This window comes from Aulostomus chinensis, chromosome 10, assembly GCF_037954235.1.
Source record: "Aulostomus chinensis isolate RoL2024-O1b breed Wild chromosome 10, RoL_Achi_v1.0, whole genome shotgun sequence".
In the NCBI taxonomy this organism is placed as follows: Eukaryota; Metazoa; Chordata; class Actinopteri; order Syngnathiformes; family Aulostomidae; genus Aulostomus; species Aulostomus chinensis.
The window spans coordinates 20419314-20443659 of record NC_141329.1 but is presented as its reverse complement, the minus strand read 5'-3'; the positions used below and the strand labels follow the sequence as shown (position 1 = coordinate 20443659).

The 24346-nt window shown below is 41.3% G+C and overlaps 3 protein-coding genes across 3 annotated transcripts; all 3 read right to left on the bottom strand.

Moving 5' to 3' along the window:
- Positions 1 to 741: 741 nt before the first annotated feature.
- On the bottom strand, positions 742 to 3907 carry LOC147254808 (extracellular calcium-sensing receptor-like). The gene is made up of 6 exons (XM_086215215.1): positions 3702 to 3907; positions 3335 to 3620; positions 2363 to 3175; positions 2061 to 2291; positions 1788 to 1911; positions 742 to 1655 (listed from the first exon to the last, which is right to left on the bottom strand). Exons 1-6 carry the CDS (start codon positions 3905 to 3907, stop codon positions 742 to 744), a joined length of 2574 nt encoding a protein of 857 aa, XP_086071341.1.
- An 800-nt stretch (positions 3908 to 4707) lies between these two features.
- On the bottom strand, positions 4708 to 8909 carry LOC147254807 (extracellular calcium-sensing receptor-like). The gene is made up of 5 exons (XM_086215214.1): positions 8655 to 8909; positions 7679 to 8476; positions 7367 to 7594; positions 6939 to 7062; positions 4708 to 5603 (listed from the first exon to the last, which is right to left on the bottom strand). Exons 1-5 carry the CDS (start codon positions 8907 to 8909, stop codon positions 4708 to 4710), a joined length of 2301 nt encoding a protein of 766 aa, XP_086071340.1.
- Positions 8910 to 11516: 2607 nt separating this feature from the next.
- Positions 11517 to 14180, bottom strand: LOC147254806 (extracellular calcium-sensing receptor-like). Its single transcript, XM_086215213.1, has 5 exons — positions 13911 to 14180; positions 13074 to 13826; positions 12779 to 13006; positions 12563 to 12686; positions 11517 to 12415 (listed from the first exon to the last, which is right to left on the bottom strand). Exons 1-5 carry the CDS (start codon positions 14163 to 14165, stop codon positions 11517 to 11519), a joined length of 2259 nt encoding a protein of 752 aa, XP_086071339.1. The 5' UTR covers positions 14166 to 14180.
- Between the last annotated feature and the right edge of the window lie 10166 nt (positions 14181 to 24346).

Here is a 24346-nt window from a genome sequence, read left to right as displayed (position 1 = left end):
ATGTTGAGGTGGGGGAAGAAGAGGGAGGTGCACCTAGAGAAAATCATTTTGGGCCAGGGCCTTAGTCCAGATGATTTCGGGATATTCGATTGTGCTTAAGATGTACCTTTATCAAAGAAATGTTATGATGTCAAACCTTGAACAAATGATTTGGAGGCAGTGTAGATGCATGAGCATATATCATAAGTCATGTTTGTGTCCAGGTGATGAACTCATGTCCAAAATTCAAACATTCAAACGATGTCGAATTTTTCCATGGATGAACGCAGTCATAAAGCACCAGAATGTGTCTGTGTGTGTCTGTGTGTGTATGTGTGTGTGTCTCGTGCAGGTGATGCCAGTACAGATTCATCTTTTTGCATACTTCTATTTCAATGTGTAAGCTATTTGGATGTTGGCAGGTTTCCTTCATCTGTGCATTTATGATTATTTTCTATACGTTAACTTGCACATGGCCTTTGACATTCCAGAATGGAGCAGACATTAAAATTTGAAAAAAAAGCACCTTGAGGCCCTGAGTTCTTTCCTAATTAATAAAGTTAATGTTCAATTCAAACGTGTTGTTTATATGTAGACAGCACGACATGAACACAAATACACAATATTCAGAGATGAATATTAACCTGAAGACTGAATCAATCATTTATTTTGGTTACAACATGACATTTAAATCATTTTAAAGTCTAATTACAGACAATGAACATGTGCAGTGACATTAAGTATAAATCTCTTATTTTGATTTCAAAGGGCTTTTGCAGTTACTTTACCCATCAAATGTTTCTTTGTATTATTCTCAGGTTTCAACAAAATGATATAACATTTGGGCAGAAAAATACAAAATAGCATACCATAACTTGACGCCAGAATAGCAAATATCTCCACGGCTACGGTGAACTTCCCAGGAGAGCTGACGTACGCTGGAATAAATGTGATCCAGACAGCGCAGAATATCAACATGCTGAAAGTGATGAATTTAGCTTCATTGAAGTTATCAGGTAACTTTCTGGCCAAAAAAGCAAGTATAAAGCACAATATAGCCAGGAGTCCAATGTATCCCAGCACAGCCCAGAAACCTACAAGTGATCCCAGGGCGCATTCAAGAATGATTCTCTCCTTATAGTGGTTCATGTTTTTGAGGGGGAAGGGTGGACTGATGGTCAGCCAAAGTATGCAGATTACGACCTGAATTAGAGTGAAAGCTAAGACGCTGAGTCTCTGCTGCACAGGCCCGAACCATTTCATGACATTACTACCTGGAAGTGTAGCTCTAAAGGCCATTAACACCACAATAGTTTTCCCCAGAACACAAGAGATACAGAGGACAAAGGTGATGCCGAACGCTGTGTGACGCAGCATGCAGGACCACTCAGAGGGTCGGCCTATGAAGGTCAGGGAACACAGGAAACACAGAGTCAAGGAGAAGAGCAGCAGGAAGCTCAGCTCAGAGTTGTTGGCCCTGACAATTGGAGTTTGCCGATAATGGAAAAATATCAGGGCTATAGTGATTGCTAAACAAGCCCCAAACACAGAAAAAGTAACCAGTAGTATACCCATCAGTTCTCTGAAGGTGAGGAACTCAATTGCTTTCAAGTCACATTTATTCCTCTCGCTGTTCGACTTGTACTCGGGAGGGCATTTGTCACATTTCACTGCATCTGAAAGCATAAATATTTTTAAGCTGCAGAGAACACACATCTTTACATAGACTAGTAAAGAGCTGGCAGTGATTTTTCCCAAAAGAAACATGATGATTGCTAAAGTAAAGGCGAAGACTCCTGCTGTCTCACTTGTGCTGTTGCTGAATTCCCCGTCAGCACAGAGGATGCAATCAAAACAGCAGACAGGTTTTCCCTTCACGAAAGCTCGACGAGTCCCCGGCAGGCAGCTCTCACTGCAGACAGACTTTGGCACCTATACAACAATGACAATAATATACACACACGGAAAAGAAAAAAAAAAATCTGTAAATCACTGATATAGAAGGCTTAAAAAATATTTAGAGTGAATTTGACAAAATCATGAATATATTCTCAAAGAGAATCTGAAACCAACCAACTTACTCGTAGATTCTCATCAGCCCAGATGGCTTTAACACCTGCCTTCATCTCAAACTGCTGGCCTTCAGGCTTTGAGGCATCATAGTATCCAATGGTTTCAAAAACTATATAACCTGTCTCATCCATCTGCCAGTTCACAAGAGCGTAGCGTGCCACGGGATCACCCATTTCATCAAAGAACACGTTTTCACCAATCTTAGTGGTGAAATTGACCTGGGTTAGATAATGCAGCACCTGCAGGGACAAGTTCCTGTTTAACAGATCAAAATGTAGTTTTGTAGTGGGGATGATGTCTTGTACTTTACCTGCCATTGTTGTACATTTCCTACATCTGCACAAGAATTGTTCTCGAAAGGCCCCTGACCATCTTGGCAAGTATACAGCAGGTGTAGCGCATGAGCGACAGCATATGTGGCCTTGTAAACATTATTTAGCAGACTGGCATCAGAAATATCTGTGAAGCGTGTCTTTGTGTCCCACAGGGATTCCCCGCCAGTGCACGCTGCAACCAAATCCTGAGCGTTGGGAGTCAGGGTGCAGCTGAAAACCATCTCCCATAACTCCACTAGTCCCTGGTTCCCTGGTATAGAGGAGGGTCTGCTGTTAGCTAGGAACTCATGCAGTCCAGGGATGTGAGCGTTGAGTGCTGCAAATCCCACCGCGCCCTGCACCACAGCATAGTTTACTGCAGAGGCAATGTAGCGATAGGTGATCCACCCCTCACTGCCCACCCACTGCAGGCCTGTCACATTCTGGGCATGGAGTTCTTTGATGAGAATATCAAGATCAGTTCCATCAGCAAATGCCACTATTACTTTCGATGTGGATTTCTTTATAATGTCCACAACTTCTAAGAACCATTTCCTGGGATCGGTTCTATAAATGGCCACAGAGTACTCAACACAGACACCTTCCTTTTCAGCTGCTTCCAGGAAAGTAGCCATACCACCATTTCCGTAGTCACTGTTGGTTCTGATTGCCCCTACCCATGTCCAGCCAAAATGTTTGACGAGCTTTGCCAGCGCTTCGCTCTGGTAAATGTCACTAGGAATGGTCCTGAAGAAGGATGGATAGTCTCTTCTATTGCTAAGACACGCACATGTTGCCGAATGACTGATCTGAAACAAAATTCATGGAAGAAATAGAACTATTCAGATTCTCACAGAGGGATTTTTCACATTCATCAGAGAGGATTAACACGAAAGCCTGTGTGCTCTCTCTCTCTCTCTCTCTCTCTCTCTCTCTCTCTCACACACACACACACACACACGACTCACCACAGGTATATGGAAAGGTCCCATGGTGCGTGCTATACCAATTGTGGAGGTGGATGTAGTTTCCCCTATGACAGCGTGCACAGTGGAGAGCTTGTCACAGCTGCCTCCCCCATTCTCATACCTATTCATCAGGTTTAATGATGCTCTGATGGACAGTGGGATACTGGGGCAGGAGTCAAAGATTCTGTAGCCCAGTGTCACTCCAGGCAGCAGCTCAGAGCTGTTGTTGATCTCTTCTATGGCAAACATCATCGTATATGCATACTGGAGCTCTCCTGGATCCAGTCTGAATATAAAAATACCATAAGGATTAGAAAACACAAAGATTTACATCCCAACAGAACCATTACCCTTATTCTTATCTTACCCTTCACAGCGGATTGTTCCAGGGTTGACTTGGAGAGCTGGGTTCACATTGACTGGATTCTGATGGAAGGAGAAAATGCCTCCGATGTTGACGTCTCCATTCTTAGAGAACTGAGATAGTTCTTTAGTCCCGTATGTTTGACACACAGGTTTCAATCCGCTGACAGCCAGAAGGGAGAGAAGCAGCACATCTGCTATCAGAAGCATAGCTGCTCACCTTACCTTACCAACTACCCCGGGCCCAAAATAATGCCAGTCAACTCTGGGCATTTTATAGAGTTTCTTTTAAGTAGCATAAAGCCAAGAGGGCTCGGATGCAACACGTGTGAATGTGATGTTTCTCTCCACCAATGGCAGCACCTTCAGTCAGACTGAGAGACGATGGGTGGGTCTAGTACAGGGCCTCGGCTTGTTGTTTTTTTTTTGTTTTTTTCAGAAAAACTACTTGCTTATGATTATGATTTCAGACACATTTCTCTATAGTTGTTGTAAAATGTATATTTCATTTCAGTATTCATTATCAGTTTCACTTTTGACGAAATCTGAGTAATGGATTTCACACCCTTAATGAGATGATCTTCATTTTCACATGTGAGTGTGAAAGCAGTCTGGGAAAAATAAACTGCATAAATTACATGATGTTTTAAAAAGAGGCGCTGAAATCTGTGCATTTTAATAGTCATCACAATTGAAATGCAATCATTGAATCTATTAAGCCTGTCGATTAGTACAGCTGAAAATGTACTGAATTCACCAGAAAATATTATGAGATAGTCTTGAAAAATAATGTACTAATATGACATATTGCATGTGTTCACTCCGGATAACAAAAAAATACATTTCTTCTAATCCAAGCTTCTTGAAACAGTCATGAAATTAACTTCATAATAGAAACAGAAAAAAAAGAAATGAAATGAATTGCTTATTAATAATATCCAATTGGAGGCACTAATAAAGATAATGTCATAGTATTTGAATATTATGGTTACTGATTTATTGGGATTATATTAGTTTCTTCCCATCAAATATTTTTTACTATTCCTCTCTGGTTTCCACAGTAAAAGATAACATTTTGGAGCAAATATACAAAAAAGTAAACCAAAACTAGAAGCAAGGATTGCAAATATTTCTACAGCTACAGTGAACTTCCCAGGAGAGCTGACATAAGCCGGAATAAATGTGATCCAGACTGCACAGAATATCAACATGCTGAAGGTGATGAATTTGGCTTCGTTGAAATTATCCGGCAACTTCCGAGCTAGAAAAGCAAGAATGAAGCAGAGCACGGCCAGGAGTCCTATATAGCCCAACACAGCCCAGAATGCTAATGGTGAACCTAAATTACACTCCAGGATAATCTTTCCAGTCGCGTGAGCTGTGTTTCTGTAGGGAAACGGCGGTGCAAGAATCAGCCACAGCACACAACCTAACACCTGAACTAAAGTACAGCTGAGGACACTTGTTCTCTGAAGCGGGACAGAACATTGAGAGACTGAGGTCGCTGGACTTTTAGCCTGAAAGGCGATCACCACTGCGATGGTTTTAGCCAAGATACACGACATACACAAGGCGAAGGTGATACCGAAAGCTGTGTGGCGCAGCATGCAGGACCACTCAGAAGGTCGGCCCATGAAGGTCAGAGAACACAGGAAGCACAGCGTCAAAGAGAAGAGCAGCAGGAAGCTCAGCTCAGAGTTACAAGCTTTGACGAAAGGTGTTTGACGGAAGCGAAAGAAGATACATGACACCACCGATGTTAAACTCGCTCCCAACAGTGAGAGGGTAGTGAGCAGGGCCCCCATGGTTTCTCCATAAGACAGGAACTCCATCACCTTCGGAACACACTGGCTGTGGTCTTCATTTGACCAGTACTCCTGCGCACATTGGGAACACTGTGCAGAATCTGGAAAAAACTCAAAACACCAGAGATTGACATAAAGGCACAAGTAGATTTACAATAAGTGACTTATTGTGTTATGTCTACACATCATTCTGTAAAATCAAAAGTATAAACTTAACTTAAAATCAATTCTGTGCCCTGAATCACATCACTTATTCTATTCTAATCTTAAATTTGACCAATTACGTCCTTGTGTCTGATCCCTCTTTTGATCCTGATTTGCTAAAAAGTTCACGTGATGATTGAAGTATTACTGTCATGGTCTCGCTCTTGTGAGCAGCCCTCTGATCCTCTCTCTCTCTCCCTCTGCCTCGTCGGAGCGCCCCGAGGCGGGCGATCCCCTCAACGGCAGGGCTCAACCACACTCACCTGTTCCCGATTGTCTGATTAGTCTGACTACTTAAGCCTCCTCCAAACTTTTACTCCCTTCCAAAGCGTTGTGTTTGCTGCATGAATGAACCCTGCTCTCGAGCCAGTTCCCTGCCTTCCATTGTTTGTACCCCAAGTATTCCATTCATGTTTTCTGTTGCAACTTTGTTGCCAGTTTGAGTTTGCTCCTGGACACTTTTGGTTTTTCTCTGTTAACTTTTCTTCTCATTTGTTTTTCTCTTATTTGTGACTTTACACTTGCGGTGGTTTTTCTTACTTATCCAGTTATTCCCTTTTGTAGTGATTTTTTTTTTTTCCATTGTAATTAATTTGTTACTTTTCTTCCCATTACGGTGATCTTTAGTTGTTTTCACGCCTCAATAAACATTGTTATCCTTTTGAACTCTGCATCTGGGTCCAGACCTCTCCTTGCTCCAAACATGACAATTACTCTGGGATGTTTGGACATAGGAAGAATTAATGCAACAGGCATTGGAAATAGTCACAGTGGTATAAATGCTAAGGCTTTTATAAATTGTGGGGGTTGGAAATGCTTCACGTTTGTTTGTGAAGCTTTATGAATCTGTGTGATAGTTCTGAGTGCACTGTCCTGAATCAACAGTTGTGTATAGGCTATATGGTCTGCTTTGAAACTGTGAGGGCCAAACCGACCTGACCCAACCCGAGCCGGAATGAGTCAGTGGAAATGTGCCCTTAGTGGTTTAACTGGAACCTCAGTGGGCTGTGGACCCTGAAGGAACATTGCACTACTTGTCTATGCCAAAATGTTTGAACTGCTAATGATTTTACACTTGCCTTTTGCCTGCCTTGCAAAATAACCCAACACAAAGCTGCAAAAATAACACTTATCTAGGCCTGAAGGCTGCACTTTGTTCAATCTGTGAGCTCATGTGACTTTACAATATTAAAAAGCTTTGATGTATTTAAAAAAAAAAAGCTTCTTCTCACTACTGGTGTTGCTGATCTCTCCGGCAGCACACATGATGCAGGAGAAACAGCAGACGGGTTTCCCTCGAATGGCAGCCTGACGGAAACCAGGCTGACAACTCTGGCTGCACACTGACTCAGGCCTCTGTAACAACACCACATCAGCTCATTGGCACCCACATGTTGCTCCAATTAAAAGACCTAATGTGATTAGTTGATTATATGCTTTACATTAGCACACTAATACTGAAGGTATTAAAACGGAATTAAAGCAAATAAAATTAACTTTCAAATGAATCTGGATTTTTTTTAAGTGGATGTCAGAATATGTTTTCCATTTTCCAGTACATTCTAAAAAGTCAAAAGGATAGTCTGCAGTTCAAAATATCAGCATGTGAAAAGAAACAAAAAAACTAATATTCATTAATATATATTACTGGGACCAATACCTTTAGAGAACCAGCAGCCCATGTTATGTTTATTCCATTCATCTTAAACTGATTCCCATCAGGCAGTGAAGCATTGTAGCTCCCCACAGCCACAAATACAGCGTCTCCTGCTTTGCTTCTCTGCCAGTTCACCAGTTCGTACATCGCTGCGGGATCTCCGTTCTTATCAAAGTAAAAACTTTCTCCTGACGGAAGTGTGAAGTTCACACCTTGCAGATATTCCACAACCTACCATTAAAAAAATAAAATAAAAATTAACATAAATATGGAGCTTGTTGAACTCATATATCACATGAGAAAGCGGTCTCTAACCTGTTTTGGTTCAAAATTGTCTCTCAGTACACATGAGTGATGCATGTTTTCATCGCATTTCAACATTTTGTGTATGGCGTGAGCTGCAGCGTAAACAGCCTTATACACGTTGTTGGATACCCTCAGTTCTGTTACGTCGGTGAAAGGATTATTTATACTCTCCAGCCTCTCAGAGCCAGAGCACTGGTTCCGTCCATGCAGACCGGCTTGAAAACTACAATCAAAAGCAGCCTCCCAGAACTCTTTGAGCAGATCGTTCTGAGGGTTCTGACTTGGATTAACCTGTAAAAGAAACTCTCGCAGGCCGGGGATTTTTGTCTTCTTGATGGTGAAACCCACAGACCCAGTCAGAATGCTCGAGTATCTCTTGATGGCCAGATGTCCTGCTGTAATCCAGGACTCACTGCCCACCCACTGCAGCCCACTCAAGTTCTGGTTTAGAGCTTCCTCGAGCAGAACGTTCATCTCTCCCTGGGCAAGGAAGGCAACTAAAACATGAGCACTGCCCCGGCGGATGGCTCTGACCACCTTTGCGACATGCTCACTGGAGTCAGTTCTTGAGATGGCCTCCGAGTATTCAATACAGACGCCCTCCTGACGTGCAGCTGTGATGAATGTGGCCATGCCATTATTACCGTAGTCGTTATCACTTCTAACTGCCCCGACCCAGGTCCAGCCAAAGTGCTTGACCAGTTTGGCCAAGGCTCTGCTCTGGTAGTAGTCACTGGGGATAGTTCTGAAGAAGGAGGGGTACTCCTTTCTGTTACTCAGACAAGCACAAGAGGCAAAGTGGCTGATCTAAAGGAAAAGGAGAAAAAATATTACAGTAACGAAACATCCATTAATACTGTTTGACTCAACATTTAACTTTTAAAATAAATCTGCTACATTTGAATTAACCTTGATAACCCATCATAGAATTAAAAATTATATCATAATAGTCTGTTGAAAATTATTCATATACACAAATATTTACCACTGGTATTTGAAAAATCCCTGTCGTTTGTAACATTGCAATAGTTGAGGACGACTCAGAGGCTCCAATGATGATATGAAGGGATGACTGGCTGGAGCAGTTATTTCCCATAGTCCTCTCTTGCCCATTCATCAGACCCATCGCTGCACGCATTGAAGGCAGAGTTGAACCACAGCTGTCAAACACCTTGTAGCCGATGGAGACATTAGGCAGCAGAAAGGTGCTGTTGTTGATCTCCTTGATGGCAAATATCATTGTTTGGGCGAAACGAAATTCTCTGAAATTTATTCTGACAAGAGTACAATGTTTCAGACGACAATGAAATACATTAATGAAAATCAGGAAAGACAAGAGGAGACAACAGTGGTACCTGGAGCATGTGAGAGGTTCTGGAGTATCTCTGAAGGAGAGCTGAGGCTTTGAGATTTGGCTGTGGATGGAGAAAGCTCCTCCGATGGTTATGTCTCCATCTTCAGATAACAGCGGGAATTCTGGGCGTCCCAGCATCTTACACAGCCGAGAGTCTTCCTCTGCCTCAGAGGCTCCAATTAAAAACACAAGAAGTAACATTACAAAGCCACACATCTGTCACAACACACACAGACACACACACACACACAAGTCTTCACTCAATGATGAGTTCTTCACAGCCCAAAACATGCAGCAGTTTGGTTGGGCAGAGCTTTATGCAGCTGCAGACGATGATAATTCAGGTCCTTAGTGATGACGTCAGACTACCTTGATGTGCTTCATTAGCTCCAAGGTAGTTGTGTTTTCACTAGATAGTTTGTTAAATCTGGCGGCACGGTGGTAAAGTGGTCATCATTGTCACCTCACAGCAAGAAGGTTCCAGGTTCGAGCCCTGGCTCGGGCTTGGGAGTCTGCATGTTCTCCCTGTGCCTGTGTGGGTTCTCTCTGGTACTCCAGCTTCCTCCCACAGTCCAAAGACATCAAAAGGGGACGAGGCTGATTGATACTCTAAATTGACTGTAGGTGTGACTGTGAGTGTGAATGGTTGTCTGTCTGTATGTGTTGGCCCTGTGATGGACTGGTGACCTGTCCAGGGTGAACTCTGCCTCTCACCTGAAGGCTGATGGGATAGGCTCCAGCCCCCGCGACTCTGAACAGGATAAGTGGAGGTAAATGAATGAATGGATGGATGATTTGTTAAATCTTTCGACTGAACTTACATAAAACAATTAGTGGAAAGGTGCATGTCAGCCCAAAGACCAACCGTCAACATTTTTTGTAGATTCAATTCATAGAGCATCTTGAAATATATCGCCAAAACATTTAAGTTGCTATCCTGATACTTCTAATACTTTTTGAAAAATATCCAGTGTCCCCAGGTTAAAACTAATGAAATAAATAAATAAACATTGTATTTTCCATGTATAAAATGTAGAAAGCAGAAATTTTGAATTCTAAATATTATTTATTAAGAGGATGTAAAATCCAATAAGAAGAGGTGTATTCCATTTTTCCACTTCAGTATTAAAGTCTGGTGCTGAGTCTGACTCCAAGGCCCCAGAGCACCTGAAATTGACGCTATTGAAATAAAAATATTTTATTGCATCATAAATATAAATGTTAAAAAATCTGCATGATATCATTCACGCAAAATATAAGAGGCATTAAAATGCAATAAAAAATAGTGTCTCATTGTTCTCTCCAGTCTAATGTGACTATCTGGAGCAGAGTCACCAGGTGGCACAACATGGCAGCGATTGCAAAAAATAAAAATAAAACTTAAATATGTGAGATAGAACTTTGCATTCAATGAGGCACCTTGAAATGACATTTTACAATGAAGGGTGTGGAGACAAGTGGGTTGGCAGCTGAAGTGGGCTGACTTGGAGCAGCTGATTGACAGCTAATTTAAAAGGATTTCCGGCTAAGCCACCTTCCTTTTCATGTTTCAGATGTTATACACCATGGTAAATATTTTTTATGAGCATGTTTACTCTTTGCCAAAAGATCTTCAAAATCTTACACAATGTATCTTAAACACCAGGATTAGAACTGGAACTGGAACATTTTGTTGACACCCTTTTCCAGAAATAATGCTAAAAATCACTCTTTTCCCCCCCATAATGAAAAGAAAATAGACACATAAGGCTACAATTAATTATTAGTTTGTAACATGGACCACATTAACATTTAAAAATGTTAAAATGGATGTGACTTTGTGAGTTTTCTGGTGTGACAGTGAGCAATTGAACCCAACAGCTGCAGGTAACAGGCTGTGTTTTCCGGTAGGATCCATTTCTTCTCATCAAGCCGACTTTAATTTTAGAATGTGAGCTTAATGAACATGCCAAGGGTCCTGTATGTTTATCATTAAAACCTTAGGGTGAGGCGTAAACCGCATGCTTACATAAATATGTAAACTAATAGCTAATAACCTGACCCTGTTGGAGTAAAAGCATTAGAAATATGCACAGTGATAAACATAAATCGATATTTTGTGCAGGACTGTAACTGTTGGGTGCTTCAGAAAGGCCGTTAACATCCAGTTTGCTTGGGTTGAGTGAGCCGCAGAAAGGCACCTCTGTGAATTAATAATGGACATGATTTTATTTTTCTTTCTTGGCCCTTATTCAGGGACACTTAGAAAGTGCATGTATGTGTTGTGCTTGTGTGACAACAGTGGACTTTTTTGTGCGTGTGACCACAATGACACATTTAAATGATGTTCTAGATCAAAAATAAATCCTTTCTTTTGTTTTACCATATTTTTTATTTGTGCAAATTTAAGCAAGGGGACTGATACATTCAGCACAGCAATAGAGTTTGGCGGAACAAATTTAATATTGAATACAAATTTCTTCTACTGACTCAAAGAGTAACCTTTCTTTGTAATCAGATTTTCCTCATCACATGTTTCCTAGTGTTCAGTTCAGGTTTGAGTATTATAATATAACATTTTGGCGCAAATATACAGAAAAGTATCCCAAAACTAGACGCCAGAATAGCAAATATCTCCACGGCAACGGTGAACTTCCCAGGAGAGCTGACATATGCTGGGATAAATGTGATCCAGACAGCGCAGAATATCAACATGCTGAAAGTGATGAATTTGGCTTCGTTAAAATTATCTGGCAACCTTCGAGCCAAAAAAGCAAGCACAAAACATAAAAGAGCCAGAAGTCCAATGTATCCTAATACAGCCCAGAAGCCAATAGATGATCCGACAACACACTCAAGAATAATCTTCTCCTTATAGTGGTTCATGTTTTTGTGGGGGAAGGGTGGACTGATTGTCAGCCACAGTATGCAGATTAAAACCTGTATGAGAGAAAATGCCAGAACGCTGAGTCTCTGCTGCACAGGCCCGAACCACTTCATCACATTACTACCTGGAAGTGTAGCTCTAAAGGCCATTAACACCACGATAGTTTTCCCCAGAATACAAGAGATACAGAGGACAAAGGTGATGCCGAACGCTGTGTGACGCAGCATGCAGGACCACTCAGAGGGTCGGCCTATGAAGGTCAGGGAACACAGGAAACACAGAGTCAAGGAGAAGAGCAGCAGGAAGCTCAGCTCAGAGTTGTTGGCCTTGACTAAGGGAGTTTCCTTATACACAAAGAATAACGTAGCTACAAGTATTGTGAGAAGTACCCCGAACAAGGTGAAAAACACAAGCATTTTACCCATCACCTCAGTGAAAGAGAGGAACTCAACAATTTTCAGTATGCAAACATCTCTGTTTTCATTTGACCAATATTCTTCAGGACACTTTGTGCAGTCAATAGAATCTGTAACAAAAACCATTCGTGTAATCAGTTACACCCAGAAAACATGAATTAGAGATTGCACCATAGTTAACTTGAATATTATAAACAAGGTGTGGCATGTAAACATAGTCTTAGAATCGGTGTGTTTCATGTCGGTGATACATCTACCTGTGGCATTGCTGATTTCTCCATCTGCACACGGTACACAGTCATAGCAGCAGACAGGCTTTCCTTTCTGCAGAACTTTATGTGTTCCTGGGAGACACTTCTCACTGCACACAGATACCGGCAGCTTTAAATCAAAGACAAACGTTCAAGATTAAATGCAGTTATACTTCAAAGCTGTAAAAAATGTCAAATTTTAATTTCGGCGATGATATTTGCCTCTTTGTGTCCTCCAGGCCACATTATGGCTTTCGTGTTGAGGACAAACCTCCGTCCTGGAGGTAGGGAGGCATCATAGTAGCCGACAGGTTTAAAGTGGACTGAACCGTCTGATCCACGCTGCCAGTTCACCACCTCGTACCGAGCCACTGCTGCTCCGGTGCTGTCAAACCACACGTGATCTCCATTCTTGATGGTAAAATCTACCTGCTTTAGAGACTTTACAACCTAAAAGAAAGATGTAAGTGTATCATTTTTGTTGCAGTTATTGAATTAACTAAGTAGCCACTTTTACCTGCCAGGGTGTAACCTTCACAGTCTTGTCACAGCCCTGAGCGGTGGAGCACTTCAGGATGCTGTGCAGGGAATGAGCCACAGCATAGATGGCTTTGTAGATGTTAGTGGAGTATCTCAGCTCTGCCACATCATCATCATCGTTATCTTTAAGCTTGATTAAATCCTGGTTTTTGTTGCAGCGTGCCTCCATGTTGTCTTCATTTATGTCATCGCACTTAAATTCTCTCTCCCAGAAACCTTTGGTTAAAAATTCATCCAGACCACTGATATTCGCCTTTTGCACAGCAAATCCCAGAGAACCTCCAAGCACACTGAAGCTATTGGGAGTCACGAGGCTGTCAGCAGTGATCCAGGCCTCCACGCCGATGAACTGACGGCCTGTGATGTTATGGAGATTCAGCTGCTCTAGAAGGTTGTTCATTTCTACGTGGGCCAGGAAACCAACAATCACCCGGGCTGAGCTCTTACGGATCACCTCCACCACCTTCTTCAGCTTTTCTGGCTCTGTTCGGTGGAATTTTTCTGTGTACTCCACGCACACTCCTTCCTCCTGGGCTGCAGTCAGAAAGATGGCCATGCCATTGTTGCCGTAGTCGCTGTCACTGTTAACTGCCCCCACCCAGGTCCAGCCAAAATGTTTAACCAGCTGTGCCAGGGCTCTGCTTTGGTACAGGTCACTGGCGATAGTTCGGAAAAAAGATGGATACTCTTTCCTGCTACTCAGACACTCGCATGTAGCTGAATGACTGATCTGAGAACACACATGAGGAGATGAGGAAACTTCACATGAAAAAAAACAAAAACACATTAGAATACAAGCTGACATTCATCTTACCACTGGTATTTGAAAAGGTCCGGTTGTGCGTGACAACACAATCGTAGAGGAGGATTCTGACTCCCCGATAATAGCGTGAACAGCTGACTGACCGGAACAACCTTGTCCCACTGTCCTCTCATGGCCGTTCATCAGGGCCATCACTGCACGCATGGAGGACAAAGTGGAACCACAGTTGTCATAAATACGGTATCCAATAGACACATTGGGAAGAAGGAAGTCACTTTTGTTGATCTCTTCAATCGCAAAGATCATAGTCTGGGCAAATCGAAACTCCCTGAGGTTGATGCTGAAACAAGAAAAACACAAATAGAAACTCAGCAAAGTTACTCCTCTATTCTCTTTGTTTTACACAGTAAACACAATTACCTGGAACATGTGAGCTGAGTTGGTTTATCTGTAAAAGAAAGCGACGGATGGGTTATTTTGCTATGAATGGAAAAGGCTCCTCCGACAGTGACGTCTCCCTTCTTTGACAGCAGAGGGGACTCTGGACTTCCCAGGATATGACACACAGGAGCGTCCTCACCCACCACCCCACATGCCAACATGGCCACCATCCTCAGAATCACTGGAGACATTTTATTCTCTGAGATCCTAATGGGGCAGATCCACCAGTGCCAAAGCTCGACTTTTTTTTATACATATCTTTAGAAGACGAAGGAGTTCGCTGGCAACTCATTAACCAATCAGAGAGAAGAGAGACAGCTATGTTGCTATTGTGAGGGACATTTAATATGTTTGTTGCTTTTTTAATACTTTGACTCATGGATACTGCAAAAATATAGAGGTTCATCCAGTTTTAAACTGTTTCTTAAATCCAAATATGGTCACCTTCTTAAAAAAAAAAATTCAAATTTTTCAGAAAATAAAAAAACTGGAGACAAGACATCAAATAAGGAGTTGTTTTTGGCAAAAAAAAAAAAAATTGTCATAAAATAACTTACGTCTTATTTTAAGAAGGTGACGATAAGCGTCCTTCACACCTAAATAGTCTCAGGGCTATGAACCCTGTTTCAATGCTTTAACATCACAATTTGCATCCTGATTATGCACCAATGTGGACTTTCTTCATATATTTATCAACAAAATTGTGCCAAAATTGATGCAATAATATTAACCCACCATTCTGCGCCATGGATTGTAGCACTCACTCGACTGTAATCAGACAAATGCTGAGCAGAAGTGATGAAGAATCAACCAATTTTTGAGAAAAAACAATTTTATAGTTTTTGAAAGGACTTTTTTTGAACTTGTCATGTAAGTTTATTATAAAGACTGCAGTTCTGTGACAAATTTGAATGAAAATTCATGAGATTTCTTCCAAGAAAGCCAGCGTTGTTTTCTCGCCTGCGCGTGATATATAACAGGTCAAATTAATAAGCTTTAATTTTGAATGTAAACCACAACTCTTTATTTAATGATGTTTAATGCATTTTGCAGAGAGCTTGAATATTGGATGTTTTTAAACCTAGATTTACATATTGATTCTGCCTTTCCTTCAGTTGCTGGATTCCATTTTGTTTAAATAATCAACAACCTGTGAATATATAAAATATGATAACGTATTATGACAGCATTTTTTGCTGCATAATTCTAATCTGTTTGCACTCAATCCTTCATTATTTCACCCTTGATTTCACCTTATGTTTATGGGAAATTTTGTTTTTTTGGAAAGGAAATTAAAGTTACACTTTTGACACCTACTCAAAATAAACAATTCAAACACACCTGATTTAGCAAAGCACTGAGCCGTGTGATATTTAATTTGATGTTATTGTTATTTCTTTCTTTTGGAGCCAAAGGGATGTTTAACAGTCAGCTGATGAGGCTCATAGGTCCTGTTAATTAAAAGAGGAATGAGTGTTTGTGTATTTGTAGAGATGCCTGTCAGTTTATGAGACACAGCAGCATTCTCCAGGGGAGCAGACACGAGGGAGCGAGGTGAAGAAAGGGAAGAGCTGGTGCCTCGGGCCTGACTGAACTACCTGAGGTTCCTCTCACTCATAAGCAGTCAAACAAGCAAACAAAACCCCCTCTGGAGTTCATTGCCCCCCCCCCCCCCGCTTAACTTTGAAACTTCCCTTCAGGGCTCTTGCATCATGATCTCCTACTGGAGTCTACGGTAGAGCCTGAGGCCTTTGTCAAGTCTGTCACTTCTATTTGTCCATGATGTTTCCTATTGAACTTCTTTGTCTGAACTTTGACATGCAACGCCGTCTTTTAAAATGAAAAAAAAAAAAAAAAAAGAGGGGGGAAAAACGTGTGAGGCTGGGTGTACTGCCAGGACACGAAGGTCATGATTTGCACAATTCACTACGAGAGGATCAAGCTGATATCAAAAAGGGAGAGAGGACCAAAGGCTTTTTCTCATCTTACGCTGATCCATCCAAGTTCCATGCTGTATCTCATAAAAGTTGATGGAGTTTTTGATATTCTGTCTGCTTGACATTGCCAAAGTGTTGCATTTACCCACCAATCATGAAACATTTATAGGGACTTTAAACATCCAAAACCATGTACATTTAATTTCTGCTCAAACTTTCTCACTCCTCTGCGTGGAGGGTCTCTGGATCTACGCAGGCAAGTTCATTCACTCCAGATTTGCTGCACTTTGTGTGCAGTGATATTGTTTTAAGAGGAAAAGGCCATCTTTATTTCCATGTATGACCAGAAAAACTACAGTGGTTTGTTTTTAGTACCTTCACGAGACATTCTTTTTTTCTTGTTTTGTCAAATTGTCATCAGGATAACAAACTAAAAAAATAAATGAAGCCTATTAATATGAATTAGGATTTATATGATATGAAAAATAAATGAAACTTTCACTCATTTAGACTAAAATTAAGTTTCATGTAGCAAATAGTTATTGAAGATTTTCAATATTGTTCCGTTTCAACAAAATACGGGATTATGGACATGAAACACTCATTTATGGCTCAGTAGTTTTAAAGAGCCTTTTAATCTGCCTTAATATGTATTTTTATTTAACCTTAGAGAACTCAGGAAGAAACATAACATCACAAATATGAGTGACAGACAGTGCAGTTTACAAACATTAATATAGCTGTACTTTTAACCCACAAATCAAAGTTTTACCGATAAAGAAACAGGCTTTGGTCCCCTTTTGAACACACGATGCCATAAAATGGACTATGCTGCCATCTCCTGGCAATATAGTGCAACAGCTGAAAACCTGCATATACCAGCCGAAAAATAATGCAGAGCGTGAAAAACAGTGCAGTGAAAGACACTTAAAATGAAGCTCAATGATGAGACAAAATCAGAAATTAAAATATACATACTGAAATTATTTTATACAACCATGTAAGCCCAGCTGATCAAACACAGGCTGGATAGAAAGACTGTACTGGCAGTGATATTGTTTAATAATGTATCTGATAAAAGTTTCAATTGTGGCCACTGAGGACAATCTGATGCGGACTATCTAGCTTACTGCTGCTACCAGGGTTGTAGCAAAGACAAAATCAAAAACTTAAGCTCATTACTGTGGATCTTTGGCAGCCACCAGTTTGCTTTTACATGAATTTCTGAGCAGTCAAGGCTCAAGTTACCCGTCAGAAATCTTGACCCAGTTCAAACTTGGCAGATTTTTCAGCTCATCTGGTAGGGAAACTCATCTTCTCTTATAATTATATACAGACATGGTGCTTAAATGAGGAGCAAACTATCTTCAAATCCAAGCAGACGACCTGCTTGTTGGGCTAACGTGTCTAATAAATGAAGTGAAAATATCGTTGGTCAAAGGTCAAGGTCAGTGTGACCTGAATTAAGATCCAACACAGTCTAGAACCCCCCGCGACCCTTAACAGGAATAAGCGGAAGAAAATGGATGGACATAGTACAAACATCTGCAAGGACTCAATGATAACCTGGAAAAAAAAGACCCCCAAAAAAATCAGGTCAATGATCTGAGGGTCAGTTCACTATGACAGGCACACAACCACAAGACAGAAGCAGGCGAACTTAGTGGCCTCATCTCTCAGTCATGCAGGAAACCGACCAGCCTGAGTTCCGTCACAGGGTTCAAAAATGTGTGTTGCCTCAGTTTTGGTTTTGTTTTCAAAACATTTGTTCGCATTACTCAGAGACTCAAACTTTTATTAACCTTGGATTCAGTCGACCTGGAAGACCACATGCAGTATTCGTTGGGATGTGAACAGAGTGAATTTATGTCCCTCAATGTCCCTCAGAACCAAATACCTCCCAGAGATGACCTTCTTAGTAACCTGATGTTATCAAACAGAGAACAAGAATTCACAAGCCAGAGAAAAACGAAACCTAAGAATGTGTCAAATGGATGGAAAAAAAGGCTAAACTATCAGGACTTCTCATCTAATGTTGAATATCTGCTAAGAGTTAACATTTATTTTCTGCGATTTAACATTCTTAGTTTATCATCCTGACAACTGTTACAGCCATGCATTTTACTTAAAATGTATTTTTGGGTTTGCTTGACTTTTTCTTTTTTGAGCATTAATAACAAGTGAGGTGTTGTGAAGCTGACTTAGGAGATTTATGTATAACGGCGCATTCATTTCTCTCTAAGAAACACTTGTGATTGCATTTATCGTTTTATATTAGAAAGATTTGCGACACATTTTAGTCAAATGCACATTTCAGATATGACCGATTTAATCTAAAGCTCCTAATTGGCTCTTCAAATGAAGAACATTTCAGATGTTGGAACTGGTTAGGGATTCAGCTGCAGTCCTTCTAATTAGCTTGTTTTGATCAATTTCAATTGAGCCTAAAAATTAATTAATTTCCAGAACAACACCTGGTGAGCTGCTGTTTCCCAGCCTCAGGCCCAGATGTCGTCTGTCTTATTGGAAACACTTGCTTGTCTTTTCTTGCCCAGCTGAGCCCGCGTCCCTCCCCTCGGCCTCCTGGGGCAAAAGGCAAATTGGCAGGTTTAGGATGATGTCATGACGCCACCTCCTTTTTCCACAATACACACAATAACAAATTTTAAGTGCTTCCCTTGTGTGTGTGTGTGTGTGTGTGTGTGTGTGTGTGTGTGTGTGTGTGTGTGTGTGTGTTATGGTCCGGTGTGTGATGTGTTTTTGCCTACTGATTAAAATTAAAAACAACACCGCGCACAGGTTATTGTCATGAGGAACACGTTCACAAACAAGTCCCCCTCAACAACGTACACCTTGTACAACGTAATTTTCCATGTAGATAGTAATTCAAATTTAGGATAAAACTATACCTTGGCAAAAATGAATATTTCATGACAGATACGCTCGTCGATTTAGCCGTGCAGGCCATTTTTAAAGAACAATTTACCTCTACAGTCTCATTATAAAACTGAGATGAATAGACCCTCACAGTTATTAGATGTGTTACAGCCAGATTTGTTAATCTAATGAGCAAAACTTGAAAAAAAAATCTGAAAAAATGCTCCATTCTGAAACTGTATATCATGCAGAACATTCCGCACAGTCAAAAGGGGAACGCTACAATCCCGGAGTCATGTATCTCCTCTTAAAACTGGGCCCGATCCTTCTATATTTCCATGGATAAACTCTTCATCAATATGCAGAACAATGACTGAAACCCCCAAATCTTACTGTACATTCTTTAAATTTTATTTGGTTACTTTTTCTTTTTTTTTTTACTGTGATTGATAGAAGCACCAGAGGACGAAACAGAGGCCTCAAGAGTACCCATCAAAAGAGAAAAGATGCAGCTATTAAAAAAATCTTTCTCACATACATTCACATTTTAGGACAAGATGCTATTCCAGAAGTGTGCTACCTACGAATTTTATTCTACTAAACACTGTGAGACTCCTCTGCTGCGATGCTGAGCACTGACGGACACGGTGCCCTCTCAGTGCCCTCTCATGTAAAGTGTCTCATTATCTCGCCAAAAGCTTCGACTTCTATCTGCAAACATCAAAGAGCCACATGTGGCCAGACAGCAACACCAGGAAGCCAAACAGAACTGGTCATCGGATGCGCGTCTGACACAAAATGAGTCCCCATGTTAAATCTGGTTACAGTCATTTTTTTTTTTTTTTGGTTGAAAGCCTGAAATAAGGTCAAGGGTTAATAAGCTTGAAAAAAAAAAAGTCAATATCTTTGATATAAATTACATCGGTAATTACCACACCAATGAATTTTGAAGCTTTTTACGCAAGACTTTAGAGGGGTTTTTTTTGTTGCAGATATTAAACATTAGAGGCAAAAACAAAAACAAAAACAAAACAATGCGATGCTAGTAGACATGACCTTGAATCGTGTGTTTCTGGTGCTTCTTTTTTGGCTGTGTTCTTGTTTATTTCGTTTTTTCTTTTTTCCCTTTGTATATATATATAATATATATATTAAAAAAACACCTAATTTATTCATTGCATCGCTTTAGCTGTGTGCTTGTAACAACTGAATTTGCACTTCTAATATTATGAAAGGGGTGTTTACTTCCAAAAACAGCAAATGAAAAAGACAACCAAAAAAAAAGAACGTGTAAGTTTCCTTGGCTTGTATTTTTCACAGAGTTTATTTTCAGCAAGAATTCCAAATCTGATGGAAAAATTCCAGTGGCTTTCAGTCAACAAAAAAACATCAACCGACAAAAGCAAGTGTAGAGAGATGAAACCACAAAGATGTTTATCGCTCTGAACAGACACATGAAATGAAGCAGACGCATCATCAAGACAGCCCAAATATATTGTGAACGATCTGTGGTGAACACAATGTTTTCCATCCATCAACTTTCAGTGCTGCTGATCGTGGGTCGCAGGGGGGTTGGAGCCTATCCCAGCTGAGATTGGGCAGGAGGCGGGGTTCACCCTGCATGGGTCACCAGTCCATCACGGGGCCATCAGGAGCAATTAGGGGTCCAGTATCTTGCTCAAGGATGCTTCGACGTGGTCTCTGGGGGAAGTGAGGATCCAACCAGCAACTCTAGACAGCGACTCTACCTCTGAGCCAGGCCACCCCGGTAATATATATATATATTTTTTTTTTATTCATTCATATAATTCCCACTGAGATTGAAACGTCATTTTCAAGAGAGACCTGAATGTACCTGAAATAACGAGACATCTCAAGTCATTTGCGTTGCAATTCAAATGAAAATCCCAATAATAATTCATAAATGTGTGCAACGTAAATCGGAAAAAGGTCATTAAAAACATAAATTGACAAATGAAATCAAAAGCCATTCATCCAATTACTCTGCATTCTGTTGAGTGAAGGTTTGGCAACATGCTTCTAAATTGTTGATAACGTTACCGTCTAATGCCCTGCAGCGTCTACAATGGGCCTGCAGTATGAAATCTTAATGCTGCTATTTCATATTCAGAGCGAGCTTCAGATGTATGGAGCCAATCACATGAGAGAGGTTGTTGTTTTGGGGGTCCTGCTTCTCCACAGATGCACGGTGAAATATGCATAGGACCTGATAATCAGTAATAACCCTTTTGGAGGACACCCGTCCATTCCCATTTATTTATTTTCTTAAAAAAGGAAGCACCTGGCTTGCTAGTCCATCAGCCCTGTCTCTGACATCTAAGTGATATTAAAGAGAAGTGTCAACTGAGACGGACTTACAAATGTCCTCAGTCTTCGCAAGAATAAATCTCATCCATCCTCTCCCTTCTGTCGCTGATGAATAACTCTGTGACCTGTTTCCGAGTGATGGATTTCCTTTGTGCGCTGCCATTTTCGTTGAAGTTCTGCCATAAACTTCAGACGTCCTTGGTCAGCAGTTCTCCTGTGTAAAATTCTTATGGTCACCGCATCTCCTCTTTCACTGTGGCCTCCTTAAACGCGTCCCTAACCCAGAGCTGTTGTTTTAGTGACCACAGAAGATGCGGCACTTTGACTTCAACCATAAAAGGATGCTGCTTCAGGAGTCTTCTTGGCTAAACAAGCCTGGAGGGACTCTTTCAGTTCAACTTGGTCTCAGGTGTCCATTTGTGAGTTCATTGTTTTCAGAGCAGGCACCAAAAACCACGTTTCCATCCCCCGCCATAAATAACCAAGAACCTTGAAAGCCATTCAAGCAAACGTCTTTAAAAAAATGAACCCATAATTATGCAAAAGTTCTTCAAGTTGCAAGTTTGTTTGTCCTCATTTCTCTTTTTCTACCTCCCTCCAGCTCTTTTCTGTCCCTCAGTCATTAGTCCAACTCATTTCTGTCCAGCCATTCACTGTCTAACTCTCACTGGTTTTGTCATGTTTGCATAGCAGGGCTGCTGCTGATAAGTAAGTTGCATGGATGCACAAGTTTCCTTGTGGGAGATAACACGGGTTCCATTTGCTGGCAGACTGGCTTGCTGTACCCCCCCCCCCCCATCCCCAGCAAAATCTGTTTCTGTTCATCCAAGCATCTAACACTCTGAAGACTGCTGCTAATGAGGGGAGTGAGTTTGATGGATGTCATATTTTCCTTGTGTGAAAAAAGGGGGGCTTTCCTTGCAGAGTGGTGTGCTGTGAACCGACCCCCGCCCACCCTTCCCCCGCCTCCAAACCCATCAAATACTTTGAGTGTAATAAGTAACATAAGCTTCTCATATTTTTCTTGATGGCTTGTTCCATGTCTGTCCATACAGCCATCATCCTTCCTTCCTCAACTGTTTATCTGAAGTAGGGTCATGGTGGAAGCAGTGGGGTCGGAGGAGTGGGGGGGGGGGGTAGCAGTGGTCTCACAGGGTCACAGAGGTTGCAGTTCCAGCAGGAGGTCCCAGATTTCTCTTTCCCTGGCCACTCAAGCCAGCTCTGACTGGGAGACCTGAAACATTTCATGGCCAATATGGAGATACAATCCCTGCAGGCCCCTTCAACAGGTGCACCCCATCCCTGGAAAACCTCCCTGGGGAGAATCTTTACAAAATGGGTTAACAACTTCAGTTGGTTCCATTCTTCATAAAGGAGTAGCAGCTCTAATCCTCACTGATGACTGAGCATCTCACCGTACACCTAAGGGCGTCACCGCCACCCTCCTGGGAAAACCCATTTGGAGTGCTTGTATCTGCAGTCTCACTCTTTTAGTTTTGAGCCATATATCATCATCCTAGACTATGAGAGCACTCTGTTCTTCACAGCAGTGCATTAAGCAAACATTCCCCCCTCCCAAGAACTAAACCCCCAGACTGAGCTCCCTATACCAGCAGTGATCAACCCACTGCTGAGAACCAGCGTTGTTGATCCCTTAACCAAATGTTTGTAATCTCTGTATTTCATCTTTTCTCTCTTCCACCATTGTGTCGAGGAGCATCCGATGAAACTTCCATAATCAGGGGTTTAAATTATCTGAATTAAAACATCCCTGATATTTTTGCGATCTCAATCTTTTTCTTTACTTTTCTGAAACAACAAAGCTGGCCTGTTTCCTCAGAGAGCAGCTCCTCTGAGACGGACTCTCCTAAAACATAGCGCCGGGAGTTTGCTGTGAGGGCACCTCGCCCCCCCAACTTCTAAGTGCCACAGAGGGATGTATTAATTGAATAACGAAACCTCTTCGACCTCAGGCAGCACAACATATGCTATGTGTCATTCTTATTGCTTTAACTCTGTTTAGTAGCCTTCAGGGTTTGCTTCGATAATGATGTGCACACAGCACTCTAATGACTCATTATTTCCGTAATATTAAACATGTTAAACCCCACAGAATAAACTGTTGCTAAAGAAAACAAAGAATGAAAAAAGAAGAGACAAGAATATTTCTTTTCTTTTTTTTAAATGATGTACATGTTTAGATTCTAGTTAAGTTTGAACGTTATTGTACAGATGAAAATTTCGCAGCTTGTGTGTGTGTGTGTGTGTGTGTGTGTGTGTGTGTGTGTGTGTGTGTGTGTGTGTGTGTGCGTGCGTGCGCGAGCGCTCGTGCCGCCTGTCTCTTCCTATCAGTGAAGGGTGAGTTAGGCCCAGTCAGGCATGAGATTATGATATGACACTCCTCATGTCTTTTCAAATTTGCTGTTCTATCTATTTCCCTGTTATGGTTGTTGCTGTGAACCAAGTCCCCCCCATTGATCAGAGGCTCAGGGGAAATTAGTTCAATTTTGCAGTTGTGACGTGTGGCAGGTCACACATATATGCTCGCAAGGTTGTCTATCATTTGACTGTCAAGACAAGATGCTTTCTCTGTGCGGTTTTTACATGATGGAGACGAGCCGGACTGTATTTGGATGAAATAAGCTTGTATATGAGCGCTTCAGTTCATGGTGGGATGCTTCCTCTTTCATTCTTCAGTTAAAGTTGAAGGTGAATTATCGTAACACTTTATTTCAATTCATGTGTTTGACATAATTATTCTTTGGCTGACAGAACTGTTCAGTGGTCTCTGAGCTTACAAGGTGCTTGTTTGGTTCATTATTAATTACAACGAGGTGTGTATCATGATTAATAGAAAGGATGCATCACTTGTGGATGAGTTCAGTAAAGCTCAGTCTGTCGTGG

Coding starts and splice junctions, on each gene's coding strand:
- LOC147254808 (XM_086215215.1), bottom strand. CDS start 3,907: ATGCTTCTGATAGCAGATGTGCTGCTTCTCTCCCTTCTGGCTGTCAGC. Junction 3,176..3,334: donor GACCTTTCCATATACCTGTG/GTGAGTCGTGTG, acceptor ATTTTGTTTCAG/ATCAGTCATTCGGCAACATG. Junction 1,656..1,787: donor GGAATTCAGCAACAGCACAA/GTGAGACAGCAG, acceptor TTATGCTTTCAG/ATGCAGTGAAATGTGACAAA.
- LOC147254807 (XM_086215214.1), bottom strand. CDS start 8,909: ATGATATTTGCCATCAAGGAGATCAACAACAGCACCTTTCTGCTGCCT. Junction 8,477..8,654: donor GGATTTTTCAAATACCAGTG/GTAAATATTTGT, acceptor CTTTTCCTTTAG/ATCAGCCACTTTGCCTCTTG. Junction 7,063..7,366: donor GGGCTGCTGGTTCTCTAAAG/GTATTGGTCCCA, acceptor GTGTTGTTACAG/AGGCCTGAGTCAGTGTGCAG.
- LOC147254806 (XM_086215213.1), bottom strand. CDS start 14,165: ATGATCTTTGCGATTGAAGAGATCAACAAAAGTGACTTCCTTCTTCCC. Junction 13,827..13,910: donor GACCTTTTCAAATACCAGTG/GTAAGATGAATG, acceptor GTGTGTTCTCAG/ATCAGTCATTCAGCTACATG. Junction 12,416..12,562: donor AGAAATCAGCAATGCCACAG/GTAGATGTATCA, acceptor TTTTTGTTACAG/ATTCTATTGACTGCACAAAG.